The sequence below is a fragment of the Stegostoma tigrinum genome, chromosome 19, assembly GCF_030684315.1.
Source record: "Stegostoma tigrinum isolate sSteTig4 chromosome 19, sSteTig4.hap1, whole genome shotgun sequence".
NCBI lineage: Eukaryota > Metazoa > Chordata > Chondrichthyes > Orectolobiformes > Stegostomatidae > Stegostoma > Stegostoma tigrinum.
The window spans coordinates 26649808-26669390 of record NC_081372.1 but is presented as its reverse complement, the minus strand read 5'-3'; the positions used below and the strand labels follow the sequence as shown (position 1 = coordinate 26669390).

General features: G+C 39.4%; 1 protein-coding gene across 1 annotated transcript in view; it reads left to right on the top strand.

The window, feature by feature from the left end:
• Nucleotides 1-16189, top strand: part of tm9sf4 (transmembrane 9 superfamily protein member 4) — a 67202-nt gene extending 51013 nt beyond the window's left edge. Inside the window, exons 13-18 of the mRNA XM_048549916.2 lie at nt 1582-1665; nt 6995-7170; nt 11632-11695; nt 12245-12364; nt 13782-13871; nt 13994-16189. Coding sequence (XP_048405873.1) covers nt 1582-1665; nt 6995-7170; nt 11632-11695; nt 12245-12364; nt 13782-13871; nt 13994-14143 — 684 coding nt within the window. The 3' untranslated portion in view covers nt 14144-16189. The remainder of the gene's footprint in view (nt 1-1581; nt 1666-6994; nt 7171-11631; nt 11696-12244; nt 12365-13781; nt 13872-13993) is intronic.
• Nucleotides 16190-19583: the final 3394 nt, after the last annotated feature.

The following is a 19583-nucleotide window of genomic DNA, read 5'->3' as shown; positions in this document are numbered from 1 at the left end:
TATTCTGTCGTTAACTCAGTCTGTCAAAGTTTTAGTATGTTATTACATATCTTCAAGATTTTGGGCTGGTTTTCATATATGCAGTGGGCATGGAGGGCATATTGGAAAAGTGTGGAAGGTGTCTCTATAATTGGCTGTTTAGATGGATGAATCCCTGTGGTTAGAGCTGCATTTGGTACATTGTCTATGGAGCATTTTGGAATGAAACTGATGCAGTGCAAAGTTTTCAACGATGAATTTTGTTTACAAGTTTAAGTTTCATCTTTATGTCACTCCTTCAAGTGTTCTGAACAAAACTTTTAAGCAAAATAATTCCTGTCCTTTGATGTCCAGCCAGAACTTGCTGCCTCAACTTTGTTTTCTGGTCAAACTTGACTGTACTTAATATTTACTGGATGGGTTGTCCATCCACTTATCCTCTGTGTCTGTTCTTCATCTTCCTTGAATCTTACTCAGAAAGGAAGACAGACTTCCCAATACATATGTATATTTCTTTTCAAATCAACTATTTGAATGGGTTATGACCTAGCTCTGTGACCATCACATCCTGAGCTATGATTTGAACCTAGACTTTCTGGCCCAGAGTATGGACACTACAATTGCACCAGAAGACACTCTAGAAATTAATGAGAGGTAGATACTTTCATCAGCCTGTTCAGACTCGTGAGGATACATCTTTGAAGAAGGTGGGACTTGAACGCCAGCCTTCTGGTCCAAAGGTATTAACTCATTTATGGATTGCCAAAATATGTTAACAAGTTAATAGCCAACACACTATTTAGTGTATAGGAAAGCTGGCTTACTAGCATTTTAATCACTTGATGTTTTGGTATTTTTCTAATAATGTATCAGTGATCCATTGCCTTTATAGCCACACGTTTAAAGGTGACATCACCAAGCCTCAAAATCCTTTTAAGTGAAGACTTTATCAGAAATGTCCCAAAATACTTCACAGTCATTTTTCATTGCTAACTCCAATGAGATCTAAAATAACCTAAAATTTGAAATTTTCTGGATAATTTGTTAATATGAGAGTTATTCAAGTGATTACAGTAATAACGGTAAGCATGAAATGTTAATAAGCTATTTTTGAACAACATTTTGCAAAATATTAGAATGTCCTCCAGCAAAATGCTTAGCAACTTCTACTCTTCAGATTTAGCTAATCAGCCCACAGATCTTGGCAGCCCCCTGTCTCGTGAGATGGCTTGTGTCTTGATCAACTCGATTTAAATGTTGCCTTGTGCGGATCAAGAGCCACACTCTGGCATCAGCACGTAGTTAGTATTGGATTTCAAATGTCTCCAGGCACTTTGTGTTAACAGTATTATATGTAATTGCTTACTGTCTTTTATTTACTCCTCTTCTTAGGGAAAGATGCATGCATGAAATCCAATTGACTTTTAGGAGAAAGGTCCACACACCCAAACTTTGGTCATTTAACTTAGTGAAGTGGCTAATGTGTTCTACCACTATTGTTCTCTGCTACACTGCCTCAAAGAAATAGTGGGGTTTAAAGATTTTACTCTTTTATCTGTCTTTTGCTTTTCAACATTGGTTTGTTTTCCTCATTATTTACAGACGGCTACTCTCTACCCTAGCATTGTATTTGGATTGTGTTTTATCCTAAATTGTTTCATTTGGGGAAAGCATTCATCAGGAGCTGTAAGTATTAACATAAATACAGTTTGTTGGAAATTATTTATTTGTAGAATAATTTAATGAGTCACTGCTGCAGCCCAGATTTGAGATTTGATGAACAATTGCCTACGGAAAGCTGTTTATCTTGTGGATTACTTTAAAGCTTATAAACATATAAAAGTGTTCTATCTTGCTGTTTTATTTCATTGTCCTATCTGGCAATCACCTTCGTCACCTCGTTACATTTCAAATACTGTCTGCTATTGGCATTGTAAAGTTAAAAACAAAACAGCTAATCATAATTTATTTTAAACAAAAGTGCAATAATGTTTCTATTGTGCTTATTTCTACATGGAACAGATAACTGGAGAAAAGAGAAATAGAAATTTTTGGTAGGACTACAACTTGCATTCAGAAAGGCCTTCAGATCTGAGCTATTGCTGAGTTGTCCAAGATGCTGCTTTGATTGCAACAAGGTTGGATTGTTTTTAAAATTAAAAGTTTGAATTGTGACGAGTTTTTTCTTCCGATCTTTTAAGCGAGGTATCAGTTATTCATTTTACGCTCAGATATTTATAACAGAGCTCAGTTTTTGGAGAGCAATTTTTAGAATTTTCCAACATCCCTAAATTATAAAGCAGAATAGCAGAAATTAATAACGTCAGAACTACTATCTGAACCTATACGAACTGGTGTTGTTTTAATACGATAGTTAGATGCTTGGCTCAAAGTTTGGTGTGGGAAAAGTGGATTGAAATTCATGGAGCTGTGCTATTAGTGCTGAGTTATGTGGAATGGTCTTCAGCTGCAATGAGCTACAACCGGTTCAGGTGAGATATAGAACTAGGGAGGTAGAAAGACTTTCTAAATTAAGTAACTGAGGCAAGCATTCAACTTTGTGGAAGATGTGATAAATTGAACAAAGAAGACAAGGCAAAACAGTAATGTAGCAATTAAGGATATATTGATCAGTGCGTGGAAGCAAGGGATAGAGCATGCAAACCCAATTGTGCACCACTTTATAAGACTAGAGGCTATAAAAATAAAAGGACAGAACTATGTCCTCTATCAAGCTAGACATAACATGCTTAACAAAACGAATGAATTGACAGTGTGACTAAGAAGGAATATTTGTATTACCTATTTGTCATTTTTGGAGACCTGACTGGAATTGAATATTCAAGGATACAAGGCGTGTAGGAAGTCTGGGAAGTTAGGAAAATATGGAGCTATGGCTCTGTTACTGGAGGATGTTAGTGGTACGACAGAGAAAGATAACATTAGTCCTGGAGATCAAGATGTAGAATTAGTTTAGATTGGAATGAGAAATAACAAAGGTGAGTTACTGTGGGCTTCCAAATAATAACCATTTTTTAGGACAGGGTATGTAGGAAGAAATAATGAGGGTTTCAGAAAGTTAAGGTAATGATCATGGGTAATTTTAATCGATATGTGGATTGGCTGAATGAGACTAGCAAAGATAATGTGAATGATGAATTTATATGGGATGTTTTTGACACAGTTTCTTAAAGTAGTGTGTTCTGCTGCCAAACAGAGAGAAGTGTATGCAGAATCTAGTAACGTGCAATGAGACATGATTAATTTATAGCCTCACAGTGAAAGCACTCCTGGGTATTGTGATCGTAATATGATTAAATAACACACTAGGATTGAGGGAGAAAAGAATAATTTTAAAACTAGTTTTAGATCCAAAGGCAGTTATGGGTAAATGAAGACACGGCTGGCTTAGGTAAACTAGAACATTAGGTAATGGGGTAGATCAATGAAGTCATGGTGACAGATCTGTCAGAATCCTCAGTAGAGCAAATTGTAATAATAAATACAGCAAGGAAGGATGGTCCATCCTTGGAAAACTTCTTTAAAAAAAACTGAAAGATCATATCAGTTTGAAAGAGAGAAAAGGATATAATTCCTTGAAGATGAATGGCAAGTCAGAAGTTTTTTTTAAAAAAGCAAAGAAAGACTTGAAGATTATGAATAAGGGAGAAATTAGGATAGGAGGTAGAGCCACCTAGCAATTGAAAAACAGGTGGTTTCTGCAGGTTTTTAAAAAATGACAGGAGGAAGTAAACTTTAGTCCACCCTCCATCTCTCTCTCTCTCTCTCTCTCTCTCTCCCTCTCTCCTGAGAAAGAGATTTTGGGAAATTAATAATGGAGAGGTGGGGAAATGGCAGTTGAATTGGACAAATATTTTGCATCTGTTTTCAATGTTGAGGCTACAAATAACATCCCAGAAATAACTGTGAATCAGTAATGAAAGGAAAAGAGAGACTCCAATAAATGGTGCAGCAGGATCAGGCTGTTCATGTGCATTAATTACAAAACGTTAGCATGCAGTTTCAGGGAATAATTAAGAAGGCAAAAGAAGTTTTGGGCTTTATTGGCAGGGAGCTGGAGCTTAAAAATAAGGGAATGTTGTTACAACTGTCCAGGGTATTGGTGATGCTGAATTTTAAACAATTAATCTATGAAAGGATAGTGAGAAAATTATTAAACTAAAAACTGACAAGTCCCCAGGTCCTGTTGGACTTCATCCTAGGTTTTAAAGAAAAGGGCTGCTGAAATAGTGCATTGTTTTTAATTTTTCAAAAATCCCTAGATTCAGTTTAGCTCAGTTAGCTGGATGGCTCGTTTGCAACGCACAGTGATGCCAACAGCCTGGGTTCATTTCTCTCACTGGCTGAGGTCACCATGAGGGGCTCCCCTCCTTAACCTCTCCCCTTGCCCGAGGCGTGGTGACTGTCCGATTAAGCCACATCCGGTTGTCTCTGTCTCATGAGAAATCAGCCCCATGGTCTCGTACAACTATGGCCTTTACAGCAATAGAGAGGCCACATCCGGAGTACTATGTACAATCATTCCTTTTTTTTTAAAAAGAGCTGGAATGAGTCATTCAGTCTTTAAACCCGCACCGTCATTCAACAAAAATAATGGCTGATCTGCCCTGGCTTCAACTCTTCTATCGTGCTTCATCATAACCCTCAGCTCCCTGATAGTTCAAACATCTACCTCATCTTGAAATACATTTCGTGATATAACCTCCACAACTCACTGGGTAGAAAATTTCAAACATTCGCTACTCCCAGGAGAAGAAATTCTTTCTCAATTCAGTTTTAAATATATGTTTTCTTATTCTGTGACAATGTTCCCTAGTTTGAGATTCCCCTATTCCTGGAAACATCTTCTCAACACTTACCTTGTCAAGCTCACTCACAATCTTTTGTTTGATAAGATCATCCCTCTTGTAAATTCTGAATAAAGGCCTAACTTGTTTAGTCACTCTTGATACGCCAACCCCTTCATGTCTGGAGTCAGCATAGTGAATCTCTTTGAACATCCTCCAGTATCAATATAGCCTTTCTTAAATGCAGGCACCAAAAGTGTACACATTATCACAGTCGCACCAACAGCCGTACAATTGAAATAAGTCTTTCCTGTTTTAAACTCCAAACCCACCAATGAAACACAAAATTTCATTTGCTGCCTTTATTACTTGCTGCATCCGTAAGCAAATGTTTCGTGTTCGTTCACAATAACACCTTGGTTCTTCTGTGCAGCACCTTTCTCCAGTCTCTCTCCATTTAAATAATCATCTGCCTTTTGATGCTTTCTACTGAAATCCAGAATCTCATTTTCCTTCATTAAATTCTATCCATCCAGTTTTTGCTCACTCACTCAACCTACCTTCATCTCTTTGCAGATTCCTTGTGTCTTCATAACAACATCTTCCCATATTATTTTCTTCATCAGCAAATTTGAATACCTTACACTAGCCCCTCCTTCGTCAGTAAGATAGATAGCAAATAATTGAGACCCTGGGACCAAGCCTTGTGACACTCCACTAGTTACATCATTCCAACCTGAAAAAGACCCATTGTTCCTACACTCTTCTTTCCACTAACCAATCGTCAGTCAGTGCTCATACGTTACCCCCGTTCTGTAAGCTCCTGTCATGTGCAGTAACGTTTTATGTGGTGCCTTATTCCCTAGAGTAGTCATTCCAATCTTTTCAATATCAAAGCACACAGACTGCATAGATGGGCAAATTACCCTTATACTTGACTAACAAGGGAGTCAAGAGGTTATTGAAGATAAGCGAGAATATGAAGTTGAGAACATAGTCAGATCAGCCGTGGTTTTAGTGAATGGCAGGATATGCTTGAAGGGCCAAATAGTCCACTTCTAATTCGTATGGTTGTAAAATAATAAATAATAGGCTGTTTGTCCATTTAAACATGCAATGGTAACTCCACCTCCCCACCCCATGAGTCATTTACTGAATTCCCAAATCCTTTTATACTCCTCTGTTCCAAACAACAATGTTTGTCAATTTTACAATATTTAAGCTGAGTGCATAAATTAATGGGTTGTGGCAAAAAATATCACATTTTGATCTTGCCGTTTAAAGACACTTTCTTTATTTTATCTCCTTTAATCGTTTTTGTGATTATCTCAAAATATACTACCAAGCGGAGAGAATCTCAGGGTGTTCCAATCAATGAAATAAGTGTTATGTGCAATGAATGTTGCAACGTGAGGACATCAGCCAAATTGTGCATCGGATGGTCCCACAGATAAGCAATTAAATAAATCATCTTTTATTAGAGGGATAAACGTTGGCCAAGACAAGCAGCACTCTCCATGCTCCAATCATAATCCAAGATCAGATGGAAATTGGTGTATAATCTCTCATTGGAATGTGGTAATACTAACAGTGTCACCCCATAAGAGTACCACATTTCAATTCTGCCTATGATTTACTGTTTGTGTCTCAGACATTCTTGGAGATGAGTTTGTAACCACTAAATCAATGCTAATCAATATAATTTTTAATATTAACTACCACCGTCTGTTGAAAGTTAAAAATAAGAGAAATTTGTACTGTCTGTACACAAACTTGTTATTCCAATGAAGTATCAAACACTGGATTTCTTGAAAATTAGTGTAATGGGATTTTTGTTCTTCACCACATGAGGAACTGATGTCTAAAATACATAGTAAGAAAATGCTTGCTTTGCTTGGGATATATGCAGAACTCTACAACATTTTTAGAATCTGTGCCATAACTTTTGACTTATTGAAAAGCAGTAGAACCAGATTAGAATTTTCAGTCTCTTGTTGAATATTGAAGTTGTTATCTGCTGAATAAATCAACAGAGTCAAAGTATAAGTGTCACAAGCTTAAGCTTTACATAAAGACAACCTTACAAAATAATTCTATTTTCTTCTAATTACAATTTTGCAAGCACTCTGGCTCCAAAATAATTTCCACAGGACTGTTCTTTATTAACTTCTCGGCCATATGTATTTTTTTCTGTATTTCTTTTCAAGGTTCCCTTTCCCACTATGTTGGCCCTTCTCTGTATGTGGTTTGGTATCTCCCTTCCTTTAGTATACCTTGGCTATTATTTTGGCTTTCGAAAGCAACCATATGACAACCCAGTGCGGACTAATCAAATACCCAGGCAGGTCCCTGAACAGAGATGGTACATGAACAAATTTGTTGGGTAAGTATAGATTATCAGTATAAAATTTGAGATGTTGTGAAATTCTGTTAAGATTTGTCTCTCTTCCTACCATTAAAGTTGTTTATCTGGCTTTTATGATGCAGTACTAGGGACAAAATTTATTTTGATTGAAGTTTGTTGTATCCTTGCACAAGGCTTACAAATGTATTGCTTTTATGGTGGACAGTATTTATAATGTTCCCATGTGTTTGGTTAGGATTGTTTCAAATGTTTTTTGTACTTCTATTTCACACAAAAGCCTTACTTGCTGAAAGCGAAGAAAAAATCTTAATTGCGTTGTACTCTGGAGATATTAACTCTGAGCTGGCATTTCATGAGAACAAGAGAAACTCTTTCAGTCCACTTGTTCCATCATTCTATTGGATCGTGGCTGATCAATATTTCCACTCCCTTTACATGCCTTTGTTCAATATTCCTTGATGTCCTAACCTAATGAAAACTGATCCGTTTTAGTCTTGAAAATGTAAGTGGGTCAATTTTCAGAGATTTTGAATCAGAAAGTTTCAGGTTTCCTCTCTATGAAAAATTATTTCCTGACTTTATTTCTAAATGGTCCTGACCTAACTTTAAGATTATCCTAGATAACAAGCTGTAGAGCTGGATGAACACAGAAGGCCAAGCACATCAGAGGAGCAGGAAGGCTGACGTTTCGGGCCTTGACCCTTCTTCAGAACTGGAGGAGGGGAAGGGGGTTCTGAAATAAATAGAGAGAGGGGTAGGTGGATGGTGGAGAGGAGACAGACAGGTCAAAGAGGCGGGGATGGAGCCAGTAAAGGTGAGTGTAGGTGGGGAGGGAGGGAGGATGGACAGCTCAAGGGTACAGGAAGAGGTTAGTAGGTAAGGGATGGGGGTGGGGCTTGAGTTGGGAGGAGGGGACGAGCTGGGCTTGTTTTGGGATGCGGTAGCGGGAGGGGAGATTTGACCTGTACGTCACTGAGGCCAGGCGCCAAATATCCAACACATCCCAAACCATCCACAACCTCATCACCTCAGGTGACCTCCCATCCACAGCCTCTAACCTCATCGTTCCCCAACCCCACACTGCCCGCTTCTATCTCCTTCCCAAAATCCACAAACCTGACTGCCCTGGTCGACCCATTGTCTCCACCTGCTCCTGCCCCATCGAACTTATCTCCACATATCTTGACTCTGTTTTCTCCCCCTTGGTCCAGGAACTCCCTACCTATGTCCATGACACCACCCATGCCCTCCACTTCCTCCAGAACCTCCAATTCCCCAGTCCCCAGCACCTCATTTTCACCATGGACGTCCAGTCCCTATACACCTGCATTCCCCATGCAGATGGCCTAAAGGCCCTTCGCTTCTTCCTGTCCCACAGGCCAGACCAGTCCTCCTGCACTGACACCCTCATCCACTTAGCCAAATTCGCTCACCCTCAACAACTTCTATTTCAATTCCTCCCACTTCCTACAGATAAAGGGGGTGGCCATGGGTACCCGCGTGGGCCCAAGATATGCCTGCCTCTTTGTAGGTTGCGTGGAACAATCCCTCTTACGTACCTGCCCTGGCCCTAAACCTCACCTCTTCCTCCGTTATGTTGATGACTGTATCAGCACTGCCTCATGTTTCCACGAAAAACTCGAACAGTTCATCCACTTCACCAACACCTTCCCCCCCAGTTCACCTGGACCATCTCTTTCCTTCCTGGACTTCTCTGTCTCCATCTGTGTCAACTACCTAGAAACCGATATCCGTTTCAAGCCCTCTGACTCCCACAGCTACTTAGAATACACCTCCTCCCACCCACCTTCCTGCAAAAATGCCATCCCCTATTCCCAATTCCTTCACCTCCACTGCATCTGCTCCCAGGATGAGGCATTCCACTCCTGTACATCTCAGATATCCTCGTTCTTCAAGGACCTCAACTTGCCCACCCTCAGTGATCGAAAATGCCCTCGACTGTGTCTCCCGCATTTCGCACAACTCAGCCCTCACACCCCCTATCCGCAATAATAACCAAAACAGAATCCCCCTCATCCTCACGTACCATCCCACCAACCTCTGGATCCAACGCATCATCCTCCGACACTTCCGCCATCTGCAATCCGACCCCACCACCAAAGACATTTTCCCCTTCCCACCCTTATCTGCTTTCTGGAGGGACCACTCCCTCCGTGATTCCCTTGTCCGCTCCACACTCCCCTCCAGCCCCATCACACCCGGCACTTTCCCCTGCCCCTACACCTCACCCCCATCCCAGGTCCCAAGAAGTCTTTCCACATCAGGCAGATGTTCACCTGCAAATCTGCTAATGTGGTATACTGCATCCGCTGTTCCCCGTTGTGGTCCCTTCTACATTAGGGAAACCAAGCGGAGGTTTGGGGACCGCTCTGCAGAACACCTATGCTCAGCTTGCACTAAACAGTCGTGAACCAATTCCACTGTCCCTCCCATTCCTCAGACGACATGTCCATCCTGGGCCTCCTGCAGTGCCACAACGATGCTACCCGAAGGTTGTAGGAACAGCAACTCATATTCCGTTTGGGAACCCTGCAGCCTAATGGTATCAATGTGGACTTCGCAAGTTTCAAAATCTCCCCTCCCCCTACTGCATCCCAAAACCAGCCCAGCTCATCCCTGCTTCCCAACCTGTCCCTCCTCCCACCCCCCTCTGCTACCTACTAACCTCATCCCACCCCCTTGACCTGTCCGTCCTCCCTGGACTAACCTATCTCCTCTCTACCTCCCCACCTACACTCAACTTTACTGGCTCCATCCCCGCAGCTTTGACCTGTTTGTCTCCTCTATCCATCTTCTATCCGCCTCCCCCTCTCTCCCTATTTATTTCAGAACCCCCTTTCCCTCTGCCATTTCTGAAGAAGGGTCTAGGCCTGAAACGTCAGCTTTCCTGCTCCTCTGATGCTGCTTGTCCTGCTGTGTTCATCCAGCTGTATACCTTGGTATCTCAGATTCTCCAGCATCTGCAGTTCCTACTATCTCTGTAAGATTACCCTGGCTGCTTTTGGACTCTCAAGCTCTTCTAACTTCTTAAGTAATTGCTTGTCTCTATCATTTTATTAATTTGGTTTAATTATAGCCCTAACTTCCAAACTCAATGGAATGCAGATTTTATACAACCCACCTTCTTCTCAATTTCTACCTTTAAGATCTAGTGTCATCCTGATAAACCAATGTTTTGTCTCCAAGCTCAGTATTTCCTCCACAATTTGGTGCTAAGAAACTGAATACTTGACGGGCGCCTGAGCAAGGTGCTGCCTAATTGTTGTATCACTTTCTCATTAAGCATTTTAAGTTTAAGGCCAATTTTTCATCGACCTTCAGCTTTTCTTTTTGAACCTGTGGACTTTTAAATCCCTTTGTAGCTTCTAGTTTCACACTTCCATGTGGCTCAGTGGTTAGCACTGCTGCCTCACAGCGCCAGGGACTAGGGTTCGATTCCAGCCTCGGGCAACTGTCTGTGTGGATTTTGCATGTTCTCCCCCTGTCTGCATGCATTGCCTCCAGGTGCTCGGGTTTCCTCTCACAGTTCAAAGATGTGCAGGTTAGCTGGATTGGCCATGTTAAATTGCTTATAGTGTTTAGGGATGGGTAGATTAGGGGAATGAGTCTAGATGGGATGCTCTGAGGTTCCGTTTGGACTTGTTGGGCCAAAGAACCTGTTTCCACACTGTTGGGATTCTATGATCAGCCAATTTTGACCAGTCACCTCAAACTGTATATGACTCTTTAGAACATTCCTGCTTTGTTACATCTTACTTTTTGGAGCACCATTTTTAAAATATATCATGGTATATAATTCTAACTTAGATCAATGCTGAGATAGATTTACTCCAGGAGAGATTGCAGTCCAAATGGTCATAGGATACATGCAGTTCAATTCCGGATAAAGAACAGGTGCATTTACCAAGGACATTTTTTAAACTTTTTAATTTGTATGTTCTTTTCACGGATGCTGACTGACTGTTTCCAGCATTTTCCCTCATTTTGTTATAGATTTCAAGTCCCTGCAGTTCTTATTTTTGCTTCTAGTTACAATAGTAATATTAATCCTATGTTTCAATCATAGAATGTTAAGATACAAACAGGATATTGACTCCGGCAAATATTAGGTCGGTGTTTTTCTCCACATTAGTTTGACTAGTCTAATCCCCTGCTTACTCCCCACGGGCTTGTTAATTTATTTTTTAGTTATCTAATTCAGTTTTAAAACATTTATAAGCTCTGCTTAAGCACTGATTTTATGACACGTTATAACCACTTGCTCCTTTGAGGAAAATTGTAGCCTTCACTTTTATTTTTGTGGTTATTTTAAATTTTGTGTTCTTATGTTTTTGTCTTGCCAAATGTGCAAGCGGCCTATCATTACTTATTTTGTCAAAATTCTTAATAACAATGACCTCAAATCAAATTGTTGTATTTGTGTTTCTGTACCATTGCCTAATCTTACTATTTTTGCAGAGTTCTTATGGCTGGTATCCTGCCATTTGGTGCCATGTTTATTGAGCTGTTCTTTATTTTCACTGTAAGTGAATCTATTGTATTAGTTTTTTAAAAAGCTTTTTTGGTAGAATACTGATACCATTTCCTACCTTTCCCATCTCTTTTTATATTTGTCTTTTTAAAATATTACCTAGTTTCAGTTTTACATATTTATAACTTATGGCTATTTTAGTAGCTGCTTATGATTAAAATATTCACTTCCAATAACTGTCAAAAGTACTGATTTCTCTTGCCTAGTGGCATTCTTGAGTTATTATACATCTACTTTCAGAAATTATTTTTGTTTGATCCAAAAACCATTTTGTGAGCCTTAATTAGATTTCCCTCAGTACATACAGATAGAATCCCCCTTTACCAGGTTAATTCAGAAAATTAAAATATACCTGCTGACCCAATTGTTCACTTTGTAGCAATCGATTTGGCGTTTGAAAATATTTCAGTAATTTGTATGCGACTTTCATAACTAGAAGCTTCTTTTGAAGAGCACTTAAAGTTTGATTCTAATTGAAAAGAATAATTGTTATTATTCAATAGTAGTTTGATTTAAATTAGAACTGTTTTTTGTTTGCAGGCAATTTGGGAGAACCAGTTCTATTATCTCTTTGGATTCTTATTTTTGGTATTTATTATTCTGGTTGTGTCATGTTCTCAAATCAGCATCGTCATGGTTTATTTCCAACTCTGTGCGGAGGTATGATCAGATATGCAAACTATTTTGTATAGCCACTATCATTTTCAGTTTGTAATTTTAAAAAAATTGTAAATAAGAAGGAAGTTGAGAGGTCCTTTCACTAAGCATCAATAAAAACTACAATTTTTTTTTGCAGTTTTTCTTGCCCAATGATTTTTACTTCTTGCAGAGTCCATGGTCCTACCTCCAATGCCGCAGAAACAAAGTGGTCATTATTTATAAAATGCCGTATTTAAGTACTAATCTGTCTATGACTAGTGTCATTGACATTTACTTTTGACAGAGGTCCTGTATTCAGGGCTAGCAATCTTAAATAATTCCTAATCTCTCAAGCTAAAGTCGGGTACAGTTTACCTTGTCTCAGATCAGATCTGTCAAATCTGAAAACTTTGTGGTCTGTATGGTTCAGATTCATACTGATAATCAGAACTATTGGGAGCACAGTCTATATTAAATTGTATGTGATTCATTCACTCACAGTCACAACAATGTGAGGAGATATTTCATTTGTAGAAAAACTTAGAAACATAAATTATTTAGCAATTGTTAATTCTACCCATTCTACTTGGAATCCATTGAATGTCTTGATCTAAGACATAGATCATTCAGTTACTTGAAAGCAAATTTTTCATTTCCTTAATATTTGCTACCCTCCTGCAGCTTCCTTACTCTTCTGTGTAAGTGTTTACCTATCTAGGCTAAAAGCAGGGAAGAGCGCAAGGGATTTGAATATTATGATATTATTTGATGATTTATGTTTTAACAGCATTGTTTCTGTGTGCAACCCAGTAGTAGCTTGCCTAAGTGACCTTTGCTTTTGTGTGACTGAGACAGTTGGTGTTGGCAGGCTGCAGCAGATGATTCTTCACAATGAGCCTTATTCTGCTCTTATCCAAACTGTATTTATGAAAGTGCACACTCTACAGAAGTCACATCTGTATTTGCCTATGTATCCCCAGAGGCTGAGACCAATTACACCTTTTTGTTGTCATCTGATTCTACAAACTACATTGAGATCAAATGTGGACATGTTTAATCTGTAGAGTAAGTTCAATATGGAGTATATTTGACAAATGTGGAATTTAGGCAAAGATTTTCTTAAAGCACACTTTGGGTGATTCCCAACGGGAAAGGACTTGGCTAGCTACACCATCAGAATAAAGGCATCCTCTTTGCTAACACTGAAAATGAACAGCAAGGTGAGCTAATGATAAGTTTCCAGAACTGTGGCTATCAGATTTGGCCGTCATTTGTTTCATCACAAACTCAAAGTTATTGGAATATATTGACTCATTTTGATGAAATATCAAGTTTGGAATCATAGGGTGAATATAAAATTTAAGTTTAGTACTTAATAAAGGAAGCTTTTGTTTTAGTTCTAATTAAAATATTAACTAACATTTCTTCAACATTTCAGGATTATAGATGGTGGTGGAGAACATTCTTGGTGTCTGGTGGATCAGCGTTTTATGTGCTTGTTTATGCCATATTTTATTTCGTTAATAAGGTATGAATGACAGAAAAACAAAGTTGATTGTTTCCACATTTTTGGCACAGGTTTGCTGATTCACAACATTTAGAAATTTTTTGTTTTGCATTGCAATTCTAAAACAAAATCTTATTTTCCAGTTGGACATTGTGGAATTCATCCCATCCTTGCTGTATTTTGGGTACACAACTCTGATGGTGCTTTCTTTCTGGCTGTTAACCGGAACAATTGGATTTTATGCTGCCTATGTGTTCATACGAAAAATCTACGCTGCTGTAAAAATAGACTGAAAACGCCACCCACACAAGGAGTTTACGGTTATGGTGAACCTTCCAAGTATAGATCTTAATGGACGTGCTGGCAAGCATCTCTTGATTCTGAAGAATTTAATTTTGAAAAATTCCTTCAATTTAGGTATAATTGCACGGTGTTCACTTTTGGAGTGATATGGCAACAATATTGGAATTAAAAGGAAGTTTTTATATGCTAGCTTGTTTTGAGAACTTATGCCCTTTTTGAAAAACAAGATATTGAGGATGCTTTTGGCATTAATTATAGAAAAAAATTGGTATCCATTTCCACCCTTGTTCCAACATGCCATTGTGAACATTCTACATAAAAGAATTAATCCAACGTTTACCTACTTTATCACTTTGTTATTGTGCTGGACACTTTAAAAAAAATCTTGCTGGAAATATTTGTTGCCTCTTAAGCAGTTAGATCTTAAAAAATTCAACCATTTACAATTAAGTCTGATGTGGAAATATTTACATACAAATGCAGCACATTTGAAGACAGCCACTTTGGAAAGAGGTCCGTAGAATTTGAGTGCCATTAATCAGAGAAGTTCATTATTTGTACTTTCTATGCAGCTCCACTAACTGGGGGAAAAAATAGTGATTTTAACAAGACAAGTGGAATACTGATAACCAAGAAGCAGTGCAATGATCTCCTTTCTCCAACTATATTTGTAAACAGTGCCCATTCTATTTAAGTACTTTGAAGAAAGCTGACTTGCTCACAGAGAGGAATGCCATGGGAATACGATGCCTCGATTTTGGCTGTGGATTTATGTTGGTAGATTTCCCATTCATTTTTAATGTTTCTGGTCAGTTGAAGCCTACCTTGTCTGAACACATTTGTCACTATAATTATAGTTGGGCAAGCAACTGGACTACACACCAAAAACAAAACTGATTATGCATATGGTCAGATGTAAATAAAGCATTTTTGTTTTTAAATATTTCTTTCTGAAGTAATTAAATAAAAACCATGTAAACAAGCCCTTTATAATGGGAGCCTTTAAATCACTAGACGTGCAAATTCAAAATTGCTGTAGACTTGAGTTCTAAAATGCAAAAGTGTGGTTTATTAAGAATTTGAAATTGCCTGTACTCTATGAAGTGTTTTGATTTGGACCTCAATTTACTGAGGCTGATGTGCATTTTTAGATTTAAAAGATATATAAATTGCATTGCTACAACTATTAAGTAGAAGTATTAAAGTGTTACCAAAGGCCTGACCAAATTTATCGTTTTCTGTCACCTCCTTGATGCTTTTTGTGAATGTCTCATAGTTAAAGCACTGACATGCTGCATCCAGAACATGTTGCACTTTGTTGTCTGTATGCAGTGCTTGTGTACAGATAAAGCAGTTTGTTCTTCGTTTTAAATACTAAATAAATAGCTCCATAATCTATGACTGATAGTTTGCATTGTATTTTTTTTTTCCCTTGAGCCCTACTTTCATTGAAGGTCGAATACACATTTGCTTTAGAAATGTAGAAGTAGACACTACAAATGTCTATTTGAATCTGGACCACTGATCAAGATAGATCATAAAGTGAACGAAGTAAGAAAATAAATAGAATAATTACTTTATTGGCTGCCAGCATGATTCTATTTACCAAATCACTGATGAAGTATTAAAAGAAAACAACACTGACTTCATTCGGTACAGGCACATTTGAGTCTTTGGCTGTTAAATATGTAATAAACCTTGAATTCCTTTTCTGTACACTTTAATATAGTCCTAACGTGGAGGGTAGGCAGGAAAGGGATAATATGAAGTTTACTGTGATTTAGCTTTTAAGTTTTGTATATTTCTAAATATTTAAATACTCTTTTTGAAAATCTGCATTAGATTCTTTATTTTGTCTGGTTTCATGGGATCCATTTAATTTTGTGAGACTTTCATGCAATGGTGTAAATAAATGCAATTTTGTACTTTTGCTTTTTGGTCATTGGCACTGTATGGACTGATTATGTAATGTTTCAAAAGGCATGTTACCTTTATATAATGTCCAGTATAAAATAAAGTGTGTAAGCTTTCCTTTATACATTCTGCAGTGGTGTGATTTAAGCTTTCTCCATATAAGGCAGTTTCATATCAGTGAAGCATGAAGCTTTAATCAGAAATGAGTAAAATATTTTAATATGCTTGTGCAATTGATTTGGCAAAATAATTTGAATCAAAAGAACTGAAGATGCTGTAAATCAGGAATAAAAACAGATCTGGCAGCAGCCGAGAAGAAAATGTCAGAATTAGCATTTCAGGTCCAGTGACCCTTCATCGGAACACTTCATTCAGTACCGAAATGCCCTTGGATTTGGACAAGACAGTCAGTTTGCTAAAGATTCATATATAGCCAATGTAATTTAAATTTAATCCTTTCAGGAACATATTTCTGGAAACATTGGTTAACATTACAGACAACAGGGTACAGGAGTTGATGCCACTCAAAGGTTGCAGGAACAGAAACTCATATTCCGCCTGGGAACCCTGCAGCCTAATGGTATCAATGTGGACTTCAGTTTCAAAATCTCCCCTTTTCCCCCCCCAGTTTGTCCCTTCCCCCCCCCCCCCCCACTGCACCACACAACCAGCCCAGCTCTTCCCCTCCACCCACTGCATCCCAAAACCAGTCCAACCTGTCTCTGCCTCCCTAACCTGTTCTTCCTCTCACCCATCCCTTCCTCCCACCCCAAGCTGCACCCCCATCTACCTACTAACCTCGTCCCACCTCCTTGAGCTGTCCGTCTTCCCTGGACTGACCTAACCCCTCCCTACCTCCCCACCTATACTCTCTCCACCTATCTTCTTTTCTCTCCATCTTTGGTCCGCCTCCCCCTCTCTCCCTATTTATTCCAGAACCCTCACCCCATCCCCCTCTCTGATGAAGGGTCTAGACCCGAAACGTCAGCTTTTGTGCTCCTGAGATGCTGCTTGGCCTGCTGTGTTCATCCAGCCTCACATTTTATTATCTTGGATTCTCCAGCATCTGCAGTTCCCATTATCTCAGGTACAGGAGTAGGCCATTTGGCCCTTTGAGCCAGCACCACCATTCATTAATGATCATGGCTGATCATCCACAGTGTCCTGTTCCTGCCTTATCCCCATTACCTTTGATTCCACTATCTTTAAGAGCCCTATCCATCTTTTTCTTGAAAGTATCCAGAGAGTTGGCCTCCACTGCCTTCTGGGCCAGAGCATTCCATATATCCACCACTCTGGGTGAGGCAGTTTTTCCTCAACTCTGTTCTAAATGGCCTACCCCTTATTTTTAAACTGTGTCCTCTGGTTCTGGACTCACCCATCACCTGTCTCCAGAGTGTCCAATCCCTTATTAATCTCATACGTCTCAACCAGATCCCCTCTCATCCTTCTAAACTCAAGTGTATACAAGCCCAGTCACTCCAATCTTTCAACACATAATAGTCCTACCATTCTGGGAATTGACCTCATGAACCTACGCTGCACTCCCTCAATAGCAAGAACGTCCTTCCTTAAATTTGGAGACCAGAACTGCAGACAATACTCCAGGTGCGGTCTCACCAGTGCCCTGTACAGCTGCAGAAGGACCTCTTTGTTCCTATACTCAATTCCTCTTGTTATGAAGGCCAGCATGCCATTAGCTCTCTTCACTGCCTGCTGTACCTGCATGCTTGCTTTCATTGACTGATGTACAAGAACACCTCGTCTTGTTGTGCTTCCCCTTTACCTAACTTGACTCCATTTAGATAGTAATCTGCCTTCCTGTTCTTGCCACCAAAAGTAGATAACCACACCTTTATCCACATTAAACTGCATCTGCCATGCATCTGTCCACTCACCTATCCTGTTCAAGTCACCCTGTATTTTCATAACATCCTCCTCACATTTCACAGTCACCCAGCTTTGTGTCATCAGCAAACTTGCTAATATTACTTCATCTGTATCATTAAATGTATATTGTAAACAGTTACAGCACCTGGTATTCCCAGGCAGTCTCCCATCCAAATACTAACCAGGCCAGAGTCTGCTTAGCTTCTGAGATCAGGCGTTTTCAGACTATGATAGCCGTAGGCCATTGTCTAACTATTTCTCAGACATGGAGTTATAGTGCAGTACTGGACAGAACAGATTTAATACTCAGAACGTTGATGATCTGAGATCCAAAAGTATCTGTCACTAAGGCAGTGGTTTATTTTTGGCACACAATTAGATGCATCACTAGATAGAAAACTGAAGCATTTGCTTTGGATCACTTGCTGTCTCAACATCATAATGAAGCTGAAAACAATGAAAATGTATACCCGGGGGGATTTCAATTATGCAGGTGGACTGGGAAAATCATGTCAGTTGTAGATTGCAAGAAAAGGAGTTTGTGGAATGTCTACGAGATGGCTTTTTGGAGCAACTTGTGGTGGAGCCCACAAGGGTACAGGCAGTACTGGATTTAGTGTTGTGCAATGAGACAGACTGGATAAGGGTATGAAGTGATCATAAGATGATTGAATTTACTCTAATTTGAGAGGGAGAAAATAGAATCAGAGGTAACAGTATTACAGCTGAATAAAGGTGACTACAGAGGTATGAGGGAGGAGCTGGGCAGAATCGACTGGAAGAGGAGCCTAGCAGGAAAGACAGTGGAACAGTGATAGCAGGAGTTTCTGGGAGTAATTCAGAAGATGCAGCAAAACTTCATCTGTAGGAAAAAGCAGCATGGTACAGGGAGGATGAGGCAACCTTGGCTAACTAAAGGAAGTCAGGGATAGCATAAAAGCAAAAGAGAAAGCATATAATGTGGTGAAAGGGTAGTGGGAAACCAGATGACTAGGAAGCTTACAAAGTCTAACAGGGGCAAGAAAGAAAGAAATAAAGAGGCAGAAGATTAAATATGAGGGTAAGCTAGCCAGTAATATAAAAGGAAGACTGTAACACACTTTCTTTAGGTATATAAAGGGCAATAGTGAGGCTAAAGTAAACATTGAACAGTTGGAAAATGATGGTGGAGAGATGGTAGTGGAGAACAAGGAAATGGCTGAGGAGCTGAAATAATTACTTTATGTCAGCCTTCACGGTGGAAGACACGAGTAATATCGCAAAAGTTTGAGAGTCAGGGGGCAGAGTTCAGTATGGTAGCCATCACAGAGGAAAAGGTGCTAGTAAAACTGACTGGCCTAAAGCTGGACAAATCACCTAGACCATGCCCCAGAGTTCTAAGAGAGATACTGGAAGGAGTAGTGGCGATCTTTCAGGAATCACGAATCAGGGAGGGTCTGAGAGGACTGGAAAATTGCTAATATGACTCCCTTAAAAAGGGAGTAAAGCAAAAGATGGAGAATTACAGGCTGATTAGCCGAACCTCCGTCGTGGGTAAGACTTGAGTCTATAGTAAAGGATGAGATTGCCGAATATTTGAAAGTAAAATAGGGCAAAGTCAGCATGGTTTCATCAAGGCGAGGTCAT